General features: G+C 41.8%; 1 protein-coding gene across 2 annotated transcripts; it reads left to right on the top strand.

The window, feature by feature from the left end:
* ZNF454 (zinc finger protein 454) lies at positions 1-21,949 on the top strand. 2 transcript variants are annotated; one of them, XM_047083132.1, is made up of 5 exons: positions 1-310; positions 918-1,015; positions 3,759-3,885; positions 4,305-4,394; positions 20,394-21,949. In XM_047083132.1, the coding sequence occupies exons 2-5, from the start codon at positions 983-985 to the stop codon at positions 21,707-21,709; spliced, it is 1,566 nt and encodes a 521-aa protein (XP_046939088.1). In that variant the 5' UTR covers positions 1-310; positions 918-982; the 3' UTR covers positions 21,710-21,949. The 2 variants fall into 2 exon arrangements, with proteins under 2 accessions (XP_046939088.1, XP_046939095.1); XM_047083139.1 differs by lacking the exon at positions 1-310 and adding an exon at positions 2,453-2,596 and having other exon boundaries at positions 385-1,015.
* The last annotated feature ends 1,958 nt before the right edge of the window (positions 21,950-23,907 follow it).

Raw genomic sequence — 23,907 nt, 5'->3', positions numbered from 1 at the left:
GTAGGTACGGGTCGTAGTCCCTTCTGGAGGACGCCGATCTGATGCCCTAAACTTACCGGGACGTACGGCTGAGGTTTGATCCTAAGAGGAAAAGGGAGGATGGCCAGGTGTGGGCTCTTGGTTTTAGAGTCCGAGTCTGCAAGTGCATGTACAGGAGGATGCAGTTAGGGCCTCTGCTTGGGTCTCGGAGCCGACTCCAGGAAGCCCATTCTACCTGCAGGGGTGGATGTCCCCAGGGTGTTTCGGAGCCCTGTCTGCGAACTCTCCGAGGCCGGGGCAGCCGCAGCAGCGGCTCCTTGGGAGCCGGAGGGTGGGTTGTATGAAAGAGATTCCTAGCCGCCTACCCCCCCCCCCCCCCCAGCCACACAAATACACTGCTTCTCGCCCACCTTTGGCTCTTTGTCACCCAGACTGGGTCCCTGAAGGGGAGAGGCCTGAGGTCAGAGAGAAGGACTTGGCCTGAGAGGTCTTGACATGGAGATCCAGCCTTCTTACCTTGCCTTTTGCGGCAATCCTTCACTCCCCTCCCAGGAATTAGGCAACCTTCCGGGCAGGAGAGAAACTTCTGTTGAGACCTCTCAGGGCGAAGGCCAGAGGGTGGGTAGAAAGATTGAAATCTGGAGGGTGACGGGTGCTTTCTGCAGGGAACAGCCAATGTATTTAAGATACGGGAGGGAAAATGTGGAGGATTTGATCCAGATGCTGACGGAAGGCGTAGGGGCAGGTAATGGCTGCATGGGAAGGGATTCCCTTTGCAGCAGAGGCCAGCAGAAGTATCCTCAGAAGGAGAGAATTGGGAGCTAATAGAGACTAAGAGTCTACTGCTTCAGGGTAACAGAATTCCTAGGATGTGAATGCTCCCAGCCTCACTCAGGACTGCGGTGTGATCTCTTTTAACCCGGTTTTCCTCATAACAGGTGTGTAGATATTTCTCGCTTAAGTTCCACTCTGCCAGTCCCTAAAAGGGCTTATCAGAGAAGGAATGGCTGTCAGGCGCCTGCCAACCATGGTCCAGGTGAGTGGGGAGTTGCTCTGGGGTTCCTCCCCTGAATTGCCTTAAAAGTTTTTTTTTTTTTAATTTTTTTTAAATGTTTACTTATTTTTGAGACAGAGAGAGACAGAGCATGAGCAGGGAAGGGGCAGAGAGAGAGGGAGACACAGAATCCCAAGCAGGCTCCAGGCTCTGAGCTGTCAGTACAGAGCCTGACGTGGGGCTCGAACTCACCAACTGTGAGATCATGACCTGAGCTGAAGTCGGACACTCAACTGACTGAGCCACCCAGGCACCCCTTAAAAGTTTTTAATGTAGAGGTTTGAAGAGTATGGGCTTGTTTTTCGTTGTTGGTTTGTTTGGGATTTTTTACCCTGACCAGGACCTTTTCTCTTAATCCAGTCTCAGATGGAGGCCTGACCCTGTTGCCCTTTTTTCCCTGGCCCCCATGTTGGGCTCATCCAAATGGGTGAGGGAGCTAAGTCACTTGTTCAAGTTCACATTAATGACACACCCTGTAATCTGTACTCTTTCCACTAGCAAGGAAGAGTAGGGGTCCAAATGGTTTTTTTTTTTTTTTATGTTTATTTATTTTTTGAGAGAGAGCAAGCCAGGGAGGAGCAGAGAGAGAGGGAGAGAAATCCCAAATAGGCGCCACACTGTCAGTGCAGAGCCAGATGTGGGGCTCGAACCCACAAACTGTGAAATCATCACGTGAGCCAAAACCAAGAGTCAGACACTTAACCCACTGAGCCACCCAGGCTCCCCGGGGTCCAAAGTGGTTTTAAAGGTAGTACCTAACACAGGAGTTGAGTGAAGAGAGAAATTAGAACACTTTCTCGGGGAAGGGACTTACTCTTTTCTTTTTTAATGACATACGTTTTTTATGAAGTCATTCAAAAGATACATTTTCAATTTCAGTAAGTTACGAAAACACTTAGAGCAGGGCCAGCCTTCTTGGAACAAGGATATGGACTCTACCACTTTGAAGGAGATAACCTTCATTTGAATGTATAAAATCTGTTGACTTTGGTAAAATCATTCTAATTCCCTCACATGTTTAAGCCTGTCCGGAGCTGGAATCCTTGGCAGAAAACACTGGAAGAGTTGAGCAGCTGGTTGAAGGTGCTGTGTTCAGTCCCGTCATGGCTCACTGGCTGTTCACCCTGCTCCTTCCGGTTTGACCTGTCCCTTAGCACCCCATCTCTGGTACCACTTTTTTCTTGAAGCCTATCTCTGTGGTGCCAATCCACTGTGATAATTCCCTTCCCTGACCCTTTCCTCAAATGCATTGTTGGTATCACACAATTTATTTCGTATTTATAGGCTGCCTTAATTTGGTTGTCATTCAGTAGACCTGTATTAGGAATGTAAAATGTGCTGGGTATTATGTTATTATGACAGTGCTGAAAAAGTACACAGTGGTCCCTGACAAGTTGGTTCATGGTTTCAATCTAACAGGTGTGCAAAGCTCTGGGTACAGGTAATGAAAACTGAAGTCAGACTACCTTAAGCAAAAGCAGGCCTGTACTGGAAGGATACTGGGATTTCTCCCAAGTATTTCTCCACATGCAAGGAAACGACTGGACTTATTAGGCTATGGAGGTAGGGTCTACAATAATCAAAAAAAGTCCTTTCTCTGGGACCCTTGGCTTTCTTCTCAGGGCTTCTGTGTAACTCTTTCTCAGTGCACACCAGCTCTCTTGGCTTCTCAGCCAGCAGTTTCTAAGGAAGGTGCTCTTTGTGATCAGAGGGGACAGGGTCATCTTGTCCAGAATGACTGTTTCTACGGGAACCGTGTATGTGCCTGGGGGTGAGCAGCTGAAGACAAGCAGGTGTTGGCTAAGCAACGTATAATAGGGGTTGGGTACATGGGCTGTGTTCTAGAAGACATGCCAGGAAGACAAGAGAGATGTAGAAATTGTCCATAGCTGCTCGGAGCGAACAGTCCAGCGGGGGAAGCCAAAAGTAAATGAAAACTCACAATAAAGCAGGAGAGTGCTTTGCTGTGCCTGCACCAGTGATAAAGGGGTTGAAGAAGGCCATGCCCAGGAAGTAATGTGGAGGCTGAGCCTGAATAGGATTTGGTCGTGGGGTAGGGGTGGAGGCAGGGCTGGGCAAATTGAGGGAGATGGGAGAAAATGTTCATGTCAAAAGGGACAGCAAGAGGGTGCCTGGGTGGTTCAGTCAGCTGAGTGTCCTGACTTCAGCTCAGGTCATGATCTCACGATTTGTGAGCTTGAGCCCCACATTGGGCTCTGCACCTACAGCTTGGAGCCTGGAGCCTGCTTTGGTTCTCTCTCTCTCTCTCTCTCTCTCTCTCTCTCTCTCTCTTCTCCCTCTCTCTTTCCCTCTCCTTCCCTCCCTCTCCCCCCTCCCTCCTCCCCTGCCCTGCTTGTGCTCTTTCTCTCTCTCTCTGCCCCTCCCCCTGCTTGTGCGTGTACTCTCACTCTCACAAAAATAAACTTTAGAACTTTATTTAAAAAAAAAAAGGGAACAGCAAGTCTGAAGTCTCAGTGCTGAGGAAGCATAGAAGCATATCTTCTTCACAGTATACGTTTCTGCAAAGCAGGAAACAAAGTCTGGTAAAAGCCCGGCCCCTAGGAGCCCCTGAGGAAATGCTCATGTTGTCACAGAGCCCCAGCCTGCTCTATGCTAACGGTCCTGCAGACCTCAGCCAGCTCCTGGGGCCTGCCAGGCTCAGCATTTCTCAGAGAGCCATGGGAGGGGTAGCCGCAGGTCACCAGGGATGGGTTTGCTGTTACAGGAATCAGTGACCTTCAAGGACGTGGTCGTGCTCTTCACCCAGGACGAGTGGGCACAGCTAAGCCCCACTCAGAGGGCCCTGTACAGGGATGTGATGCTGGAGAACTACAGCAACCTGGTCTCGCTGGGTAAGCAGGGGCCTCCGAGGGCTTATCTTCACATTTAGGGATCTCTTGCGGACCCTTATAAACTCTTAAACTGGTTCCATCCAGAACACTGGACTGGGAGTGGGCTGATTGAGGATGTTATCTTCAGGGCACTGCATGCCTACCCCTGGTGTCCCAGGTACATGACTGTTTTGTTGGAGTCTAAGTGCAGATGCTTCAAAGGTGACTAGGTTGAATCCTCTCTCCCTTTCAACAGGGAGAAGGACATGGGACCAGATTGTGTTGGGCCCCAGCCATCTTTTCTTCCTCCTGGGAATTCATCTGTCCCCTGGCCTTCCTATTGGGTCACCTTTTCCAGGAAGTCCCCAGGACCAGATCTCCTTGCAATGATATTATCGCTGGTATGAACAGATGTGGTCTCTTTTTCCCCTCAAAAACAGGACTCTTAGGACCCCAACCAGATGTGTTGTCCCAGCTGGGAAAAGGAGAAGAGTGGATGCTGGAGGACACCTCAGCAGGCTTCTGTCTTGGTAAGAACCATGCACGTGGGGGGCTTCAGGAGGAACTCAGCAAATATTCCAGGCCTGTGGACTGAGAAGCAACATCTTTTCCCTTCTTGTTCACCTCAGCATCTTGTTGCCCTGTGGGCACATGGACCCTCCCATCTGTGAGTTTTCTTCTCTCCCTATTTGGCATAGATCAATAGCCTCCAGTTTGGAAAAAGTGTCCATTGTAATCTGGGCAGCTCCCCGCATGCCACACTCACGTGTCCTTTTGTCTCGTTTAGCATCGAATGGTGAAATCTGCTCACCGACATTTCTCCAGTGACGGTTACACGCAGCAGGGCATCTTCTGGTCATATGGACCAGTTAACCAACTGCCTTCTGAGGCAGCTCTTCTAGCTAACCATTGCACACTTCTTCCACCGCCTTCATATCTGTGCACCCATGTGCACATATATTCAGCCAGTGTTTAATTATTCTCTGCCTTTTGCCAGCACCACACTGGGTCGTAAGCACCATGAGAGTGAAGCCGGGCTTGTATCACTCACTTGGCACTTAATAGGTGGCATAGACTTGTAGCCTTTGGATACAGAGAACATGACAATTAAGTGGTTTCTGCTTGTCTTACGGAGCCCTTTGGGTCTGGTAGCTTAAGAGCGGGAACAGGGGTGCCTCTCCTTGCTCCTGAATATTCTAGAGAACATATTGCCTTATCCAAGACGTTACGACATTTCACTTTTAGCTAGCATTTTATAGGCTGGAAAATGTTCTTATTTATTTTATTTTTATTATTTTTATTTTTATTTTATTTTTTGGGGGGTGCCTGGGTGGCTCAGGCGGTTAAGCGTCCGACTTCGGCTCAGGTCATGATCTTGCAGTTCGTGAGTTCAGGCCCTGCGTCGGGCTCTGTGCTGACAGCTCAGATCCTGGAGCCTGCTTGGGATTCTGTGTCTCCCTCTCTGTCCTTCCCCCACTCGTGGTCTTTCTCTCAAATAGACTTAAGTAATAAAAATAAATTTTTTTAAGTTTATTTTCAGAGAGACAGAGACAGTGCAAGTTGGGGAGGGGCAGAGAGAGAGAGGGAGACAGAATCCCAAGCAGGCTCCGTACTACCAGTGCAGAGCCTGACACAGGGCTCGATCCCACCAACCATGAGATCATGACCTGAGCTAAAGTTGAGATGCTTAACTGACTGAGCCACCCAAGTGCCCCTGGAAAATACTTTTTTTAAGCCTTTGTTACTGATTTATCACCCAGCAAAAAAGGCAGGGATTTATAGCCTACACTAAATAACTACACCTGAAATGTCTAGGACCCAGGCTATTATAGAATTTAAATGTATTAGCTCTAAAACTCAGTTGTCTAAAAAAAAAAAAATCTTCTAAGTTACTCCAGTAGCATTCTGAATTTGTATGTTCTGTTATAACTAAGCTAAGGCATTTTTAATATTTCATTCTGTATTGTATAAGCAGTGTTCTAGCAAAATAAAAGGGGGTGGGGAATTAAAAGAAATTCATCCACTGTCCCACCACTCTGGCCTAACACCATCATCCATTCTTTATTCATCGTTACGACTAGTTCTTTATTGTACTTGCTAGGGGTGGGAGGGGATTAGGAATATGAAGGAGTTTCATGCCTAGAAGTCAGGTGTGGGTAATGATATGAAAAACCAGGTGGTCATGGGTCAGACCCTCCCAGGTGCCTTTCCCGACCCTCTGGGTCTAGCACCTTGTGTTTCTGAATTGCCTGGACATCCCAAACCTGGAGCCGATTCATGGGGGATGACCAGTGGCTAGCCAGTCAGACATGGAAAGAAGTGTTATTTTATGTTTCCCAATAAAGTTTTATAGCTGTTCCTCTCATTATCTATTGAAGACATATTTTTACTTTTGAATAGAACCATCTTCTCTTTTGTTCTTTAACCAGGAATTGCTGCTACCAAGAGGTGGTAGTCCTTTCCAAGTATTTATTGCCCTCCTGTGACTCTGATTATTATTCTTAAAGTGTTCATTAGATCATTTTTAATTTGGGTTTTTCTTATTTCTGTTTCTGTTGATAATGACTATGACTTCAGAAACCATATGAAACAGTGGTATTAGGTTCATCTCTCATTTTGTAGGAATTGGATCTAGAACTTGTCCATTTCTGCACCAATTACCGTTGGTTTAGAACAGACACTTTTCAGTTGTAATGCTTCTGATAGATTTTATCCCCTCTGGGCCATGAGCTAGTGGAGGGAGAAGAGAGCTGGCATTTGAGCAGCTGGGACCATCACTGTGCTGGGTGTTTTCTGAGGGAATTTATATGAACTGCCCCATTCAGTCCTCACAACCTGTGAGGGAAGTATGATTAACTGTACTTAGAGAAAACCAAGCCTCAGTGTGGTTAGTTCATTTGGACAGATTTAATGTTGCCGTCTCCTGGCGAGTCAGGATTGGGGTGAAGCCATCTGGCTCTCAAACTTCTTTTTTCCCCTTCTCCAAAATAGCTTCAGTTACCCAGAAATTGTTTACTCAGTAAGTCTAAATAAAACTACCTGATCCCTTAATTTGGGTAGTGTGTTAATAACTTCCTACAGTTTGTATTTATTAATCTGTTTAGATTTCTTTCTGTTACATCAGTTGTACATTTTTACCAGTTAGTTTTAAACTGTCTTTTTTTTTAGCCATGAAGCGTATTTGTTTACAATTGGCCATAGGATTCGTCTATAATTTTAACACTTTATACGATGTCCTCTTGCTTGTTTCCAATTTTATCTGCTTCTTTTTTCCCTCTTAAATTTGTTGGAATTTTTTTTTCAGGGAACCAGCCCTTACTTATTACTCTTACAGGTTGTTATTTTATTTCTACACTTGTTATTATTTCCTTGTTTTACTTAAAATAAACATATTTTGGAGCACCTGGGTGGCTCAGTCAGTTAAGCGTCTGACTCTTGGTTTCAGCTCAGGTCATGATCTTGCAGTTCGTGAGATGGAGCCCCAAGTAGGGCTCTGTGCTGACAGCATGGAGCCTGCTTGGGATTCTCACTCTCCTTCTCTCTCTCTCTGTCCCTCCCTGCCTCGTTCTCTGTTTCTCTTTCTCAAAATAAATAAATAAACTAAAATAATAAAATAAAATAAGCATATTTTGCTTACTGTACATTATATACACAAAAGAGAATATGTGGTATTTTTTTAAGTTTGAAGAAAAAAGAAATGACACCCATATCCCACTGTCCAACTTAAGAAATAAAACGTAGGGGCACCCGGGAAGTCCAATATACCCCGTGTCACTGCCCCTTCTCCCTTCAATGTCAGAGAGAGCCACTAGCTTGAATTTTCCACCAGCAGCTCCTGCGCCGTTCTTCATGGTTTTACCACATTTATCTGGAGCCCTGAGCAATGTTATTTAGCTTTGTGTGCTTTAAAGTCTGATATATGGGGACACCTGGGTGGCTCAGTTGGTTGAGTGTCCGACTTTGGCTCAGGTCATGATCTCGCAGTTCGTGGGTTCGAGCTCCTTGTTGGGCTCTGTGCTGACAGCGTGGAGCCCACTTCAGATCCTCTGTCTCTCTCTGCCCTTCCCCTACTTGTAGCTCTCTCTCAAAATTTTTTTTAATTCAAAAAAATTTTTTTAAGTTTGATATGTGTATTGTACAGTTTCCACAAGTTGGTCTTTTTAAACCCTTATTGAGATGTGTACTTCTGCACTTTGATATTCCTTCAGTGATGACACCTTAAATTTATCCATTCTGTTGCTGGTAGACCTGTGGGTTGTTTCTAGACTTTGCTGTTTCGAATAATGCAGACTGAATGTTCTTATACATGTTTCCTTATATACACGAGCCTTCACTGGGAGTCTTTTTAAGGTGTATGCACAGGTGTAGAAGTAGTGGGCTTAAGGGTACATGCTTCTTCAGCTCTTCGAGACTGTTCCAGATTCCTGGTTAAGTTAGTTGTTCCAGATTATACTCACAGTTCAGGCAAATTCTTGTGACTTTACTTTCTTGCCAAAATTTGGAACTGATAGACTTAAAAATTCTCCTATCCCCATTCCTGCAAACTGGTATCTCCCTGTGGTTTTGATTTCCATTTCCTTGTTTACTCATTAAATTGGATGTCTTTTCGTGTGTTGATAATTTGTGCTCTGAGACTTACTTATTCATATTCTTTGCCCATTTTTCTATTATAGTTCATCTTTTTCTTAGTCATTTGTAAAAAGTCCTATTTATTCAGGAATCAAATAAGTGTGTCACTTTATAGCTTATCTTTTTCTTTGTTAACAGAAGTTCTTAATTAACAAAGTAAAATATATCAGTCTTTTGCCTTAATGGTCTTTATCTTCATGCTTTTTGTGTTGTGTTTAAATGATCCTTTCTACCCTTAGATCCATTAGGGAAGGACTTGGTTGAATGGAAGCATGAATTTCTAATAATATTCAACTTTCGTCTTTTTTTTTCTTTCTGTTGAAGTCTTGTGAGAGGTTTGCTTTTTAACAGACTTTCTTTTTATGTTTATTTTTGAGAGAGAGAGAGAGAAAGAGAACAAACAGGGAAGGGGCAGAGAGAGGGGGAGAGATAACCCCAAGCAGGTTCCACACTGTCAGCACAGAGCCCAGTGTGGGGCTTGAACCCCACAAACCGTGAGATCATGACCTGAGCCAAAACAAAGAGTAGGACAGCTAACTGACTGGGCCACTCAGGTGACCCTTTAATAGACTTTTTAATGAATAAATGTTTGACTCTGCTGGTCCTTTCTATTTTATCTTGATCTATTCATTGATTTTTTTTTTTTTCCCAGTATTTCTGTCTTTTGACTTCATTGGAGTTTATTCTGTTCTTTATTTTTAGTAGTAAGTTTTATCACAGTAATGCACGCATTTAATGAAACTACAGTTTTTATTACAAAAAACAGTGACCGCTTTCCCCTATTCTCCCCACTGGAGAGGTAGCCACTTTTCTCTTCTTTTAGCCGATTATTTGGTGTAATTGCTTCCAAATAATGACATTCTGTTATCCCTAACCTAAGAGTTCCCTCTGACCTCTTTGCGGTTAACTCCCCGCCCCCCCTCCTGCCCCATCCCTAGGCCCTGGCAACCAGTCATCTGCCTCTGCCATTCTGAGTTTATCTTCCCAGGATTTCATGCAAATGGGACTCTACAGCATGTTCTCCTCTGTGTCTGACCGTCACTTAGCAAAGAAGCTTCGAGATTCCTCCTTGCTGTTTCAGACGTCAGTAGTTCTTTGCCATCACTGAGTTAGCACTCTGTTGTCTGGAGATAGCACTGATCATTCATCACTGGTGAACATTTGGGTGTTTTCAGGCTTTGGCTAAGGCTGCTGTGAACATTCTGGTACAGAGGTTTATGTAGATGACTTTTTTTTTTTTTAAGTTTATTTATTTATTTTGAGAGAGAGAGAATAGGGGAGGGGCAGAGAGAGAGGGAGACTGAGAGAATCCCAAGCAGGCTCTACACTGTCAGCAAGGAGCTGGATGCAGGGCCCAAACCAAAAACTGCGAGATCATGACCTGAGCCGAAGTTGGACGCTTAACTGACTGAGCCACCCAGATGCCACTGTGTGGATGTCTTTTAGTTCATATGCTCTTGGTGGACATATGTTTTCACTAAGGGACATGCCTAGAAGCAGGAATCCTGGGTTTATAGAGTTTAAAACCATACTTTGCCGGGGTGCCTGGGTGGCTCAGTCAGTTAAGCATCCAATTCCAGCTCAGGTCATGGTCTCATGGTTCGTGAGTTTGAGCCCTGTGTTGGGCTCTGTGCTGCCAGCTCATAGCCTGGAGCCTGCTTTCGGATTCTGTGTCTCCCTTTCTCTCTGCCCCAACGCCCCCTCCCCCCGTCCACCCGCTGCCCCCTGCTAGTGCTCTGTCTCTGTCTCTCTGTCAAGAATAAATAAAACATTTAAAAAAAATTTTTTTTAACTATACTTTGTCCTTTTTTAACATAGGACAATGCAGCCAGGTTAATTCAGCCCACCCTGAAGTGACCTGGGCCTTGATGAGAGCGGATTCTGTGTGCTCATATCTTCAGTGGGTCCAGTCTCTCCTCACTCAGTTCGTCTTCAGTGTGGTAAAACTTGGGTGCGTTTGACTCCTCTCTTGATTAGATGAGTGTTCTCCTATAACACTAAACATTAAGAAGACAAATACTCTCTTATATATAGATGATGTGTTATTATTATCACAGTTGAGAAGAGGCTTTAATAGATATCACAATTCAAAGAAAGCCGGCAATTGGTTATTTTTGGTGACCCACAGTATCTTTTTTGAAAACCATCTGCCAGATCTTTTTAAGCAAACATTTTTTGAATACCCAGAAAAATACACAAATTTTAAGTGTAAAATTCAGCACATTTTTGCAGTGTAAATATTGTATAACCAGCACTTCTAAAAGAAATAGAATGTTACCAGCATGTTAGAAATCTCCCATCCCCTCTATTTCTTTCTTTCTAAAGATAACTACTACCCTGACCATAGCTTTCTTTGGCCTATTTTTAAAGTTTATATAAGTGGAATCATACAGTATGTGCTCTTCTGTATCTGGCTTCTTTCCTTCAGCAGTATGTTTGCCATTCATCCATGTATAGCAGTGGTTGGTTCATTCTCATTGATGTACAGTATTTCACTGTGTAAACTTACCATTTCTATTTTCTACTGTTGCTAAACATTTGATTTCTAGCCTGGAGCTATTATGAATAGTACTGCTTTGAACATTTCTATAGGTCTTTTAGAGAATATATGTATATATTTCTCTTGGGTATATAGGTAGGAGTACTATGTTCATGAGTATGAAGGCTTTAGTAGACACTAGCAAGGAGTTTTCCAAAGTGGCTATCCTAATCTGTTCCTCAACCAGCAGTATCTGAGGGTTCCCAGTATTGCCATTTAAACATTTCTTCTGCCACTCTAGAGGATATATGGAGTACCGGGTTGCATCTCAACTTATGACTGATGAAATTGATCATCTTTGCTATTTTTTTAATGTTTATTTATTTTTGAGAAAGAGAGAGAGACAGATCATGAGCAGGGGAGAGGCAGAGAGAGAGAGGGAGACACCAGAATCTAAAGCAGGCTCCAGGCTTTGAACTGTCAGCACAGAGCCTGACACAGGGATCACACAAACTCACAAACTGTGAGATCATTACCTGAGCCAAAGTCAGATGTTCAACCAACTGAGCCACCCAGATGATTGGGGATCTTCTTTATTTTTAATCTCTTTAATATTCTCTTTTGTAAAGAATAAGTCTTTCCCTTTCTATATAGCTGTCTGATCTTTTCTTAATGATCGATAGGGTTGCATATTTGGGATTTGAGTCGTCAAATGTCATGTATGCAAATATATATACTTCCCACCTTGAATAATAGTGTCATTTGATAAACAAGTTCTAAATTTTTAAGACAGTGCAGTTAATCAGGATATGGGTTTTTGTGGTTTTGTTTTTCTTTTTGTCCCTTGTGGTTAATGCTTTTTGTGTTCTATATAAGACCTTTAAGGCAATGAACATCTTTGTTTTCCTGTAGCAGCTGTATTCTTTCGTCTTTCATACTTATTTCTGAAGTCAACGTGGAAGATTTATTGTTCGTTTCTCATATGGTATCCAGTTGACCCAGGATGGTTTACTGAAAAGACTATCTTTCTCCCACTGTATTGCAGTATTTCCTTTGTCACACATATGGCGACTACATTGTGCATGAGTCTGATTCTGGGTTCTGTAGTCTCTTGCATTTGTCTATTTGTACATAGGTCTGTTTCTAGACTATTCTGTTTCATTCTTTTTTGTCATATCTTGTGCCAATACAATAATGTCTTAATTACTCTAACATTATGATGAGTGTCACACTTGATGATGTAAGTCCTCCAGCTTTGTTCTTTTGTTTGCTTTCAGAATTTTTGAATTGACTTTTCAATTTCCACAAAATTCCTGCTGGGATTTTAATAAGAATTGGCCTGACTCTGTAGACTAAATGGGAAGAATTGGTAGTATGCCATTCTGTGACTATGTTGTATCCCTGTATTTGTTTAGATTTTCTTTATAATTTCTCTGAAATTTTTTGTTGATTTACGTGTATAGTTCTTGCACATCTTTCACTATATTTATAAGTATTTTTTTGTTTTTGATACAATTACAAATATCTTTTGAAAGTTTTCCAATTAATTGTTGCTGGTATATAGATGGACTATTGGTTTTATATATTGATCTTACGCCCGGCAACTTTACTAAGTTCCCTTATTAATTCTAATAAATAGTAGATTATTTTGTGTTTTTATATGAACATAATCATATTATCTGAGAATAATGACATTTTAATTTTTTCTTTTCCGATTTTCTTTTCTCTTTCTTTACCTTGCACTGATTAAGACTTTTAATAGAATGTTAAATAGAAATTGTGATAATAGGCATTTTTTTTTCATTTCAGTCTCAGGAATGTTTTCAATATTTTATAATTGTGATGTTTGGTGTAGAATTTTTATAGATACTCTTTATCAGATTAAGAAAGTTATGTTCTACTTTACTGAGATTTCATCATGACTAGGTATTGAATTGGGTCAATTTCAGCCTCTATTGAAATAATGATGTGATTTTTTCTCCTTTATTTTGTTAATATGGTGAATAACATTGCGGGATTGAAATGTGAAAACAACGTTGAGATTTCAACTTACTCGTGATCCATTATCCTTTTTTATATCACGGTTTTGTATTCCTTTTGCTGATACTAGATTTAGGAATTTTGCATCTGTGTTGACAAGAAAGAATGGTCTGTGATTTTATATTTTTTAAAAGTTGTTCCCATCTTGGGGCATCTAGATGGCTCAGTGGGTCAAACATCCGGCTCTAGATCTTGCCTCAGGTAATGATCTCACGGTTCATGAGATCAAGCTCTGCCCTGCACAGGACTCCGTTCTGACAGCACCAGAGCCTGCTTGGGAATCTCTCTCTCCTTCTTTCTCTCTCTGCCTCTCCCTGCTGCTTGTGTGCGTGTGTTTGCTCTCTCTCTCTCTCTCTCTCAAAATTAAGTAAATAAAGTTTTAAATTGTTCTCATCAGGTTGTGCTAACTTAATAAAACCAATGAGATATGTTCATTCTTTTCATTTCTCTGAAAGAGCTTGTGTAAGACTGGTATTCTTTCTTTCTTAAATGTTTAGACAGATTCACTAGTGAAGCTATCTCTGGCAGTTTCTTTGTGAGAAAGTTTTATTTTATTTTATTTAAAAAAAATTTTTTTTTCAACATTTATTTATTTTTGGGACAGAGAGAGACAGAGCATGAACGGGGGAGGGGCAGAGAGAGAGGGAGACACAGAATCGGAAACAGGCTCCAGGCTCTGAGCCATCAGCCCAGAGCCTGACGCGGGGCTCGAACTCATGGACCGCGAGATCGTGACCTGGCTGAAGTTGGACGCTTAACCGACTGCGCCACCCAGGCGCCCCTTTGTGAGAAAGTTTTAAATTGAAGATTCCATTTATTTGATATAGGACCATTCAAATTTTCTGGTTTTTGGTTTGGTTTTGTTTGGGGCTTTTTTTGTTTGTTTGTTGTTGGTTTTTTGGTTTTTTTTGTTTTTGTTTTTGGTTTTTTTTTGGTCAGTTTTGGTACATTTTACCTTTCTAGGAATTTGACCCTTTTATCTAAATGGCCAAACTCATTAGCATAAACTTTCCTCATTATGTCATTGTCATATAAGTCTCCATGGAATCTGTCCTGATGTCACCTTTATCATTATTATTACTGATATGTGCCTTCTCTCTGTTCTTGATTAGTCTTTTTTTTTTTAATTTTTTGTTTAACGTTTATTTATTTTTGAGACAGAGAGAGACAGAGCATGAACAGGGGAGGGTCAGAGAGAGGGAGACACAGAATCTGAAACAGGCTCCAGGCTCTGAGCTGTCAGCACAGAGCCCGATGCGGGGCTTGAACTCACTGACCGCGAGATGACCTGAGCCGAAGTTGGCCACTTAACCGATTGAGCCACCCAGGTGCTCCTCTTTTTTTTTTTTTTAAGTTTATTTATTAGAGAGAGAGAGAGAGAGAGAGAGATAGCATACACGCATATGAGCTGGGGAGGGACAGAGAGGGAGAGAGAATCCTAAGTAGGCCCTGCACTGTCAGCCTGATGTGGGGGCTCAATCTCAAGAACCATGAGATCATGACCTAAGCTGAAATCAAGAATTGGACACTTAACCAGCTGAGCCACCCAGGTGCCCCTGTTCTGATTAGTCTTGATGGAAGTCTTTAGAAATGCATTGCTTAATTTAGAAATATCTGTGGATTATTTAAGTATCTTTTTGGTGTTTTGGTATTCATTGCCAGCTTGATTCCATGGAGTTCAGAGAACGTATTCTGAGTGACCTCAGTCCTGTGAAATGTGTCCATACTGCTTTACAGCCCAGTATATAGTCAGCTTGAGTAAATGTTCTGTATTTACTAATAATATATATTCTGTCATTGTTGGGTATACTGTTATCAGGTATATTAATTAAATCAGATTTGTTTTTTGGATTGTTGAGATCATCCCTATTCTTAAAGGTTTGATTTCTGAGTTTTTCAAAGTGGTGTGTGAACATATTTTACTAGGATTGTTAAGATTTCTGTTTTTGCTTTTCATTTTCTCAATTTCTACTTTATACATTTTGAAGTTATGTGCAAATGTAGATTTACTTACATGTTCCTGGAGAACTGTCCCTTTTGTCAGTATGAAATATCTGAAAGTCTCTTTCTAATATTGTAAAGTTTGTCTAAGTATACATGTACTACCGTTCTTGTGGTTAGTGCTTACATGATAAATCCTTTTCATTCTTTTCTATATTTTTCTGTCTATATTTTTGGTATTTCTCTTCTAATAGGCATTTAGCTGGATTTTTTTCAATCTAGTCTCACAGTCTTAGTTTTTCAATAGAATATGTAAATCAGTTACTAATATGTATGAGATTGGATGTGTGTTATCTTATTGTTTTCTATTTTACTCACCTGCTTTAAATTATCTTTTCCATTTTGCTTTCTCTTGAATTAACTTTTTATTATTTGATTTTCATCCTGTATTAGCTTGTTAATATATATTTTTTTAGCTACTAGACTTTATTGGTAAGTCTAATTAGTAAAACCAGCTTATTGTTATACAAAATAACTTTTTACTTTTAATAATTCCCAGACCGTGCTAGTACCTTAAAATATTAACTCTGTTTTCTTTCACCTTTTGTGTTATTTTTGCTATGTATATCATTGCATATATATTTTCCACCTCTCAAGACATAATTATTGTGTGCGATAATACTTCTATGTATTCACGTACTTTTTCTTTCTTTCTTTCTTTCTTTTTTTAATTTTTTAATGTTTATTTATCTTTGAGAGAGAGACAGAGTGCAAGTGGGGGAGTGGCAGAGAAGGAGACATAGGCTTCAGGCTCAGAGCTGTCAGCACAGAGCCCGACACAGGGCTCAAACCCATGAACTGTGAGAGCATGATCTGAGCCGAAGTCCTATGCTTAACCAACTGAGCCACCTAGGTGCCCCCATGTATTTACTTTTTCTATTGCTTTTCATTCCTGCTTACATTTCCATGTTTCCACCTGGGATTTTCTTATGCCTAGAACACTCTTGTTACTGTTGTTGTTTTCTTTAAATATGGGTCTGTTGGTGACACATCTCTGTTTTTATTTATATGGAAGTATCCATTTCATATTCACTGTGATTTTTTCTATTAAAAAAAATTTTTTTTTAACGTTTATTATTGAGAGACAGACAGAGCACGAGCAGGGGAGGGACAGAGAGAAAGGGAGACTCAGAATCTGAAGCAGGCTCCAGGCTCTGAGCTGTCAGCACAGAGCCGGACGCAGTGCTTGAACTCAAAAACCGTGAGACCACAACCTGAGCTGAAGTCAGACACTTAACTGACTGAGCCACCCAGGCACCCCTCATATTTACTTCTTAGGGATATTTTCTTTCTCTTGAATTCTGTTTGGCAGTTATGTTCTTTCAACACTTCTGATGTTATTTCATTGTCTCCTGGCTTCATTGTTTTTGTTGAAAAGACACCTGTCTTATTTTTTTTCTCCTTTAGAAGTAATGTATTTTTTTCTCTCTCTCTTAAGCAACTATCAAGATAAACTTAGTGGTTTTCAGTAGTTCTACTGTGCTGTGCTTAGGTAGATTTTCTTTGTATTTATCCTGCTTGGAATCCCTAGTGCTTCTCACATTCATTTTTAGCCCTTTTTTTTTTTCAAACAGTATTTTTGCCCTTTTCCTTCCCCTATTCCAGAACTTGTTACACATATGTTCAGTCTCTTCATCATGCCTTCTATGCTTCTTTTTAATTTTTTTCTGCAAGTTTTATCATAGATATTTTCTTCTTATGTATTTTTCCAGGGCACTATTGCTCCCTTCTGCTATGTCCAATATATACTGTTAAATCTATCCGTTCAGTTCTTAATTTCAATTATTTATATTCTTCAGTTCTAGAACTTGCATTTGATTCATTGGTTCCAATCTGCTATTGAAATTCTTATTCTTATCTGTTTTGTTGAACATATTAATCACACATGTCTTAAAATCCATGTCTGGTAACTTGGTATCTGAGTTCTATGGGTCTTTGTCTATTATCTGTTTTTTCTCTTGACTTAATTTCTTAGTATTCCTGGTACATTTGGATTGAATCCCTGATACTGTATTTGAAGGACTGAAGAGGCTCTGGGTAATGTTCTGTTCCTCCAGAGAAGATTTGCCTTTTTCTCTGGTGGATAGCTACTCTGCAAGGGAACCACCTTAATCCAAGCAGGAACGCATTACCTGGAGATTGGGTTGCAGTGTTTCTAAAGCTCTGCTTATCTCTTGTTTGCCCTTGCAGCCCTCCAAGAGTGCCAACTGAGAATTTCACATGTATGACCACCAACCCCTTCCTTGGAAGATCCTGATCTCAGTTTTTGGCTCCATAGTATATATTTTTTTAATGTTTATTTATTTATTTTTGAGAGAGAGTGTGGCCAGGGGAGGGGCAGAGAGAGAGGGAAAGACAGAATCCAAAGCAGGCTCCACACTGCCAGTGCAGAGCGCAGTGTGGGGCTTGAACTCACCAACCGTGAGATCATGACCTGAGCCAAAGTCAGATACTTCACTGACCATTGGCTCCATAGTATCTTAAGACTAGAAAATTTTGAACTTCCCTATAAGGAAAAAAAACCCAGTAATTATTGGGATTATCTCTCTATTTCCTTTCTCTTCCAAATATTAGACTATCAGGTTGGCCTTAAGTGACATCTGATGCCTTTAGACAGAGTTTTTGTTTTTCAGTTAAGATTTTCCAGTTGTTTTCTACAGGAATGTCTCCCACAGGCCACTCTATCAGGTCTGAAAGTGAAAGTCACCCCTTAAAACCTTAAGATTTGGCAGTCCTGGTGTTTAACTGACCATTCTTTGTTTTGAGCAACGATGTATTATTCTGAGCTCACCAGGACTATAGCTTTAAAATGCACCTGTTTAACTTTCTTTTCCAGATAAGTAAAGGAATTTGTTTTGTTTCATTGATTATAGCTCTTTGTAGATTTTCTGGAACGTTTAGAAAGAAAAAAGTGATGAGGGAGGCTTGTTCTTGATAGATTTCCCAAGAATTTACATCATTAATGTATAGTGTCTAGTTCTTATCATTTCATTTCTTAGCACAGAGTCTTAAATAGACTTAACAAAACAGGCAGATATTTACAAATACATAGGAAAATTGGTGTGCAGTCCAGAACACTGCTCGTTAATACAGGTATACCTCGTTCTATTGTGCTATGCAGATATGCATTTTTTACAAACTGAAGGTTTGTGGCAATCTTGCATTGAGCAAATCTATCACTGCCATTTTCCAACAGCATATACTCACTTCATATCACTGTGTCACGTTTTGGTGATTCTTGCAATAAAATTTGAAAACTTATGGAAAGGATTCACTATTCTAGATACCATTAAGAACATTCATGGTTTATGGGCAGAGGTCAAAATATCAACATTAGTAGAGGAGTTTAGAAGAAGTTGATTCCAACCCTAGTGGATGACTCTGAGAGATTCAAGACTTCAGCAGAGGAAGTAACCACAGGTGTGGTAGAAATAGCCAGAGAATTGGCATTAGAAGTGGAACCTGAAGATGTGAGTGACTTGCTACAATCTCATGATAAAACTTGTACGGATGAGGAGCTGCTTCTTATGGATGAGCACAGAAAGGGGTTTCTTGAGATGGAATCTACATCCTGACGAGGATGCTGTGAAGGTTGTTGACATGACAACACAGGATTTAGAATGTGACATAAAATTAGTTAATAGAGCAGTGGCAGAGTTTGAGAGGATTGGCTTCCACGTTCGAAAGAAGTTCTGTGGGCAAAATCCTGTCAAACAGCATCTCCTGCTACAGAGAACTTGTTCCTAAGAGGGAAGAGTCCTTCGATGCAGCAGACTTCATTGTTATCTTATCTTCAGAAATTGCCACAGCCACCCCAGCCTTTGACAATCATCATTCGCAGCCACCATTTTTTTCTAAGTTTATTTATTTATTTTGAGAGAGCATGAGTGCACGTGCAAGCATGGGGGAGGGGCAGAGAGAGGGAGGGAGAGAGAGTCCCAAGTAGGCTCTGCGCTGTCAGCGCGGACCCCAACACAGGGCTTGATCTCATAAAATGTGAGATCATGACCTGAGCCAAAGTCAAGAGTCAGACGCTTAACTGACTGAGCCACCCAGGCGCCCCAGCAGCCATTATCATTGAGGCAAGACCCTCCACCAGCAGAATGATTTCGCCGAAAGCTCAGATGCTGGTTAGCATTTTTTAAGCAAGAAAGTGCTTTCTAATTATGGCATATATAGTGTTTTTCTGAACATAATGCTACACCACTTCATAGACTGCAGTATAGTGTAAACGTAGCTTTTATATGCACTGGGAAGCCAGAAAATTCATTTGACTCACTTCATTGCAATATTTGCTTCCCTGCAGCAGTCTGGAAGCGAGCCTGCAGTATCTCTGAGGTATGCCTGTATCATGAAACCAACGTGCAGAATTTGTCTGTGGGGAGAGGATCACACATGGGGCCATGGCTCATATCCCAGTAGTGGAGTCCATTTCTAGTGACTGTATTTTCATTTCCTAGGAGTCAGGGCCTCACCCTTCAGCACATACCTGGTTTCTCCTGGTAGATTTGCTGCTTTGTTCCTAATTTCCTGCCCTCACATATACAACTTCATGGTACATTTTCTTCATATAGGTGTTACATAAAGGTTTGAAACTTTGTGTCCTCACTAGCAGGAGGAGGTCCTTCGTAGATGAGTGTTTTACACATCTGTTTTATTAGCTATCTGAATGCTAAGATAAAACATTAAAGTGTTGCTTTTAGTAGTTATGGGAGTCAGATTACTTTACCAAGTGTTGACCTCCAGTTTCCCTGGTTTCTTAAGGTCACATCTGGGTTATTTTAAAGACCATACCACTGAAATAGATAAGGTACATTTTTTCTTATCTGTTAGCAGAGTGTGGTCTGTATAGGTTTTTTTTTTTGAGGCATAGAAAGTCAAGTAACTTCTCTGTAATCTGAGTATTGTACTCAGGACCCCAACCCAGGCCTGTGACTTCTCAATCTAAGCTTCCAAGCTATCCTGCTTCATACATTCATTACACATTAAATCAACCCCTTCCTGCCACATCCTGTTTACCTCTTTTTTCCTTTTTTTTTTTTTTAATATTTATTTTGAGAGCAAGGGAAGGAGAGTGAACTTGTGTGAACAGGGGAGGGGCAGAGAGAGAGAATCCCAACCAGGCCCCACGCTGTCAGCACAGAGCCTGACATGAGGCTCAATCTCACAGACCACGAAATCATGACCTGAGCTGAAACTGAGAGTCAAACCCTTAACCGACTAAACCACTCAGGTGCCCCTCCCCTTTCCTTTCTTATCTTCACTTCAAGAAGCCTTCAAAACTGCAGCCTCTTTGTTAGCATTATAAATCTTCTCATCTTACCCCAACTAGGTGTTTTACCAGGATAAAATAGATTTTTTTATGTTTGATGTCTTTCAGACTGGATGACTATGCCTGTGAGTAAGAAATCTACTCCCAAGGCAGATATTCCTGGAGAAGACTTGGATCGGTGGATGGTAAAGGAAAAATTTACTAGAGACAGTCACTGGAAATATGATGGCCTGCTGGAATGGCAGCATGGAGGCCAGGTGGCTGTCACTCACCAGAAAACCCCCTCTGTGCTCAGTGACCAGGGAGGTGATGAGCCTGGGAAGCACTGCACCGAGAGCTCATCTTTTGTTCCAAGTCAGGGGTTGCAATCTAGCAAAAAAGTCTTTGAGTGTAGAGAGTGTGGAAAAGTCTTCACTAAGAGTTCGACCCTTAATAAACATCAGAAAGTTCATACTGAAAAACTTAATGCAAATCGGAAAACTGTTATTAAAGAGAAACGATATGAATGTAGAGAATGTGGGAAAGCCTTTCACCAGAGTACACACCTTATCCATCACCAAAGAATTCACACTGGCGAGAAACCGTACGAATGTAAGGAATGTGGCAAGGCCTTCTCGGTGAGCTCCTCGCTTACTTATCATCAGAAAATTCACACCGGAGAGAAACCTTTTGAATGCAACTTATGCGGAAAAGCTTTTATCCGAAACATACACCTTGCACACCATCACAGAATACACACTGGAGAGAAACCTTTTAAATGTAACGTATGTGACAAAGCCTTTGTATGCAGGGCACATCTTACCAAACACCAGAATATTCACAGTGGAGAGAAACCCTATAAATGTAACGAGTGTGGGAAAGCCTTCAATCAGAGTACAAGTTTTCTTCAGCATCAAAGAATTCACACTGGAGAGAAGCCCTTTGAATGTAATGAATGTGGAAAGGCCTTCAGGGTGAACTCTTCCCTTACCGAGCATCAGAGAATTCATACTGGAGAGAAACCTTATAAGTGTAGTGAATGTGGGAAAGCTTTCAGGGATAACTCATCCTTTGCTCGACATCGGAAAATTCATACTGGAGAGAAACCTTACAGGTGTGGTTTGTGTGAGAAAGCCTTCAGGGACCAATCCGCCCTAGCCCAACATCAGAGAATTCATACTGGGGAAAAACCATACACATGTAATATATGTGAGAAAGCCTTCAGTGACCATTCGGCCCTTACTCAACATAAGAGAATCCACACTAGAGAAAAACCTTACAAATGTAAAATCTGTGGGAAAGCCTTTATTCGAAGCACACACCTTACTCAACATCAGAGGATTCACACGGGAGAGAAGCCCTATAAATGTAATAAATGTGGGAAAGCTTTCAACCAGACTGCAAACCTCATTCAGCATCAGAGACATCATATTGGAGAAAAGTGATATGACTATAGTTTATATAGCAGAGCTTTGAGACTGAATATGTTAATTATTGAATGTACGAGAATCCATTCCAGGAAATAGCCATGAAAGCTTGCCCGAAGATGGTCTTTTTATTCACATTATTGTGGGTTTGAGAATTTAAGAATGGCATGCACTCCTAGTTCAGAACTGCCTCTGTTAAATAGCAGTAGTGTTTTACTGAATTACTGAATTGTGAAATATAACCAAAATGAAGCTTCATTAGCAACACAGAAATTAGTTTATCAAATTTACACTTTGACTATTAAGAGACACTATAAAATGGTAAAAAAATTTTAGGTCGAGAAGCAAAGGAACCAAAGTAAGAAGATGGCCTCTAAACATTCCACACTACTCAGTTCTCTTATGTAAGAGGGTTTTTACTTTTAATGGAACCCTTTTATTTCACCAACCCTGATGAAACCCAGTGTAAGAAAAGTGCAGTCACCCATGCATTGGGTCAGGAGTTACTCAAATTGTTTCCCACATTCTGCTTCAAACCACCTTTTGTCAGATCTCTCTGACTTACATGTCCACTGGCCGCTTAACTGTATTCTCCTTCCAGTACAACTCTGAATGGTGTGTCCCTCTTGATTTGCACCTCTTAAGTGGTGACATCATGTCATTTATTGTCACCCCACTTGCCCTTGGGGAATATGGTGATCTGGCCCCGTACACAGTCCACAATTCTGGATATTGCACCCAGGCCCAGCTTTCAGAACTTGGGACCCCTGGGATGCAGAGGTTGATCAAACTTCTTGAGTTACCCAGTTCCTCTGGGCCTCAGCATGACTCTGACACTGGGGTGGTATCTAAAGCAGAGACTGAGTGTATGGAGACATTACCTTCAATTTGTTCCACACTGTAGTTACCCCACACACAGCAGTCAGGGACAATGCTCCATTTGAGGTGACAATCCAATTACCTCGTGGTGGTCTAGGTCACCTCCCCTTCTGTGACTTGCCATTTCCTGACATGCAACCGACACAAAAAGTCAGAGCCCCAAAGCCAGTTCTCAAAGGTTGACCCACTGTTCCCCCTTGGCTGGCAGTCCTCTGTGTCCACTGCGTTAGAGTATCCTGGCCCCTGCCCTTCTATCCAGTTTTCTGAAAGTATTGACTTGTGTTCACAAGAAAAACATCTTTGAATTTCTGCTTTTGCATTTGAAAGTGGGCATTTCCTCTCCATCTGGGTGTCCCACTGTTTAAAGACTGTCCTGTCCTGACAATGGTGAGCTACATGTGGAGTAATTCCATGGGTCAAGAAGTGGTCAACAGCATCATGGCAGTTTCTGGCAGAGCATTGTCCGTACCCAAAAGTTTTAGTGATACTCTGGTCCTGCAGGTACAGTTCCTTTACCTTTAGTGCTATCAGTAGAAATCAGAGATAAAGTAACATGTGTGCCTTCAGGCACACAGCTTCTGGTAGCACTGTCCCCTTCCCCACCACGAAGAATGTGGAGCCCACGTGACTGCAGACTGGAACATACCACATCATGAAGATGGAAGGGCAAGTCAGCCCTTGTTCTGGGAAGCAGAGCGGCAGGTTCTTGATCTGTGGGGGTGCTCTCCATCAAGTCAGGCAGCCCACTGGCCCCACAAAGGCTGCACCTCGACTCCCAAGTTACAGAAGAGGATAGTCTATATCCTGGCGGAATCAGTGGTCTCCCAAGTTGAAAACAGACCCGGAAGCTTCTAGCGGCTTTAAAGCCTGAGTTCTCTAAATTCAGCTTCTGTTGAATGAAGACCACTAGTGTGGGCAAGTGATCAGTAACTCATACTTTCTCCCCCATTAGGCTGCAGGTGAAGCAGCATTTCAGGAGGTTGCTTGGAGCTGTTTGTACCCTGGGCCACACATGTTCGTCTACAGCCTCACAGGGCTAGCAATCCCAAATTCCACAATAAACTTGGAAAACTGTACTCAAATGCCACAGATCCCTGCCTTTAGTACTGTCCACATGGCCTGCCTGGTCTTAATGATCATCCTCTTAATCCTGGTGGAACATTGTCCAGCTGGGCCTTTTGTTCATTTCGTGTGTTCTTAATGAGAGCTTCTGCCACTTGTCACGTGCCTGCAGCTGAGTCAGGGCCAAGACCTGCTGCCCGTTAAGCGCCTCATTCCTTCCAGTGACGGCTCCAACTGCTGTTCCTGCACCAGAATCTGTGCAGCCTAAAGGCCCT

This window comes from Lynx rufus, unplaced genomic scaffold (assembly GCF_022079265.1).
Source record: "Lynx rufus isolate CCGP_SWC_20201006 ecotype Redwood Valley unplaced genomic scaffold, mLynRuf1.p SCAF_1, whole genome shotgun sequence".
Taxonomy (NCBI): Eukaryota; Metazoa; Chordata; class Mammalia; order Carnivora; family Felidae; genus Lynx; species Lynx rufus.
This window is presented reverse-complemented; position numbering and strand designations above follow the sequence as displayed.

What these genes read in the sequence shown, in the direction of transcription:
- ZNF454 (XM_047083132.1), top strand. Translation starts at nt 983, where the DNA reads ATGGCTGTCAGGCGCCTGCCAACCATGGTCCAG. An exon ending in GCCTGCCAACCATGGTCCAG is followed by an intron (nt 1,016 to 3,758) that starts GTGAGTGGGGAG and finishes TTGCTGTTACAG; the next exon opens with GAATCAGTGACCTTCAAGGA. An exon ending in CTCAGCAGGCTTCTGTCTTG is followed by an intron (nt 4,395 to 20,393) that starts GTAAGAACCATG and finishes GATGTCTTTCAG; the next exon opens with ACTGGATGACTATGCCTGTG.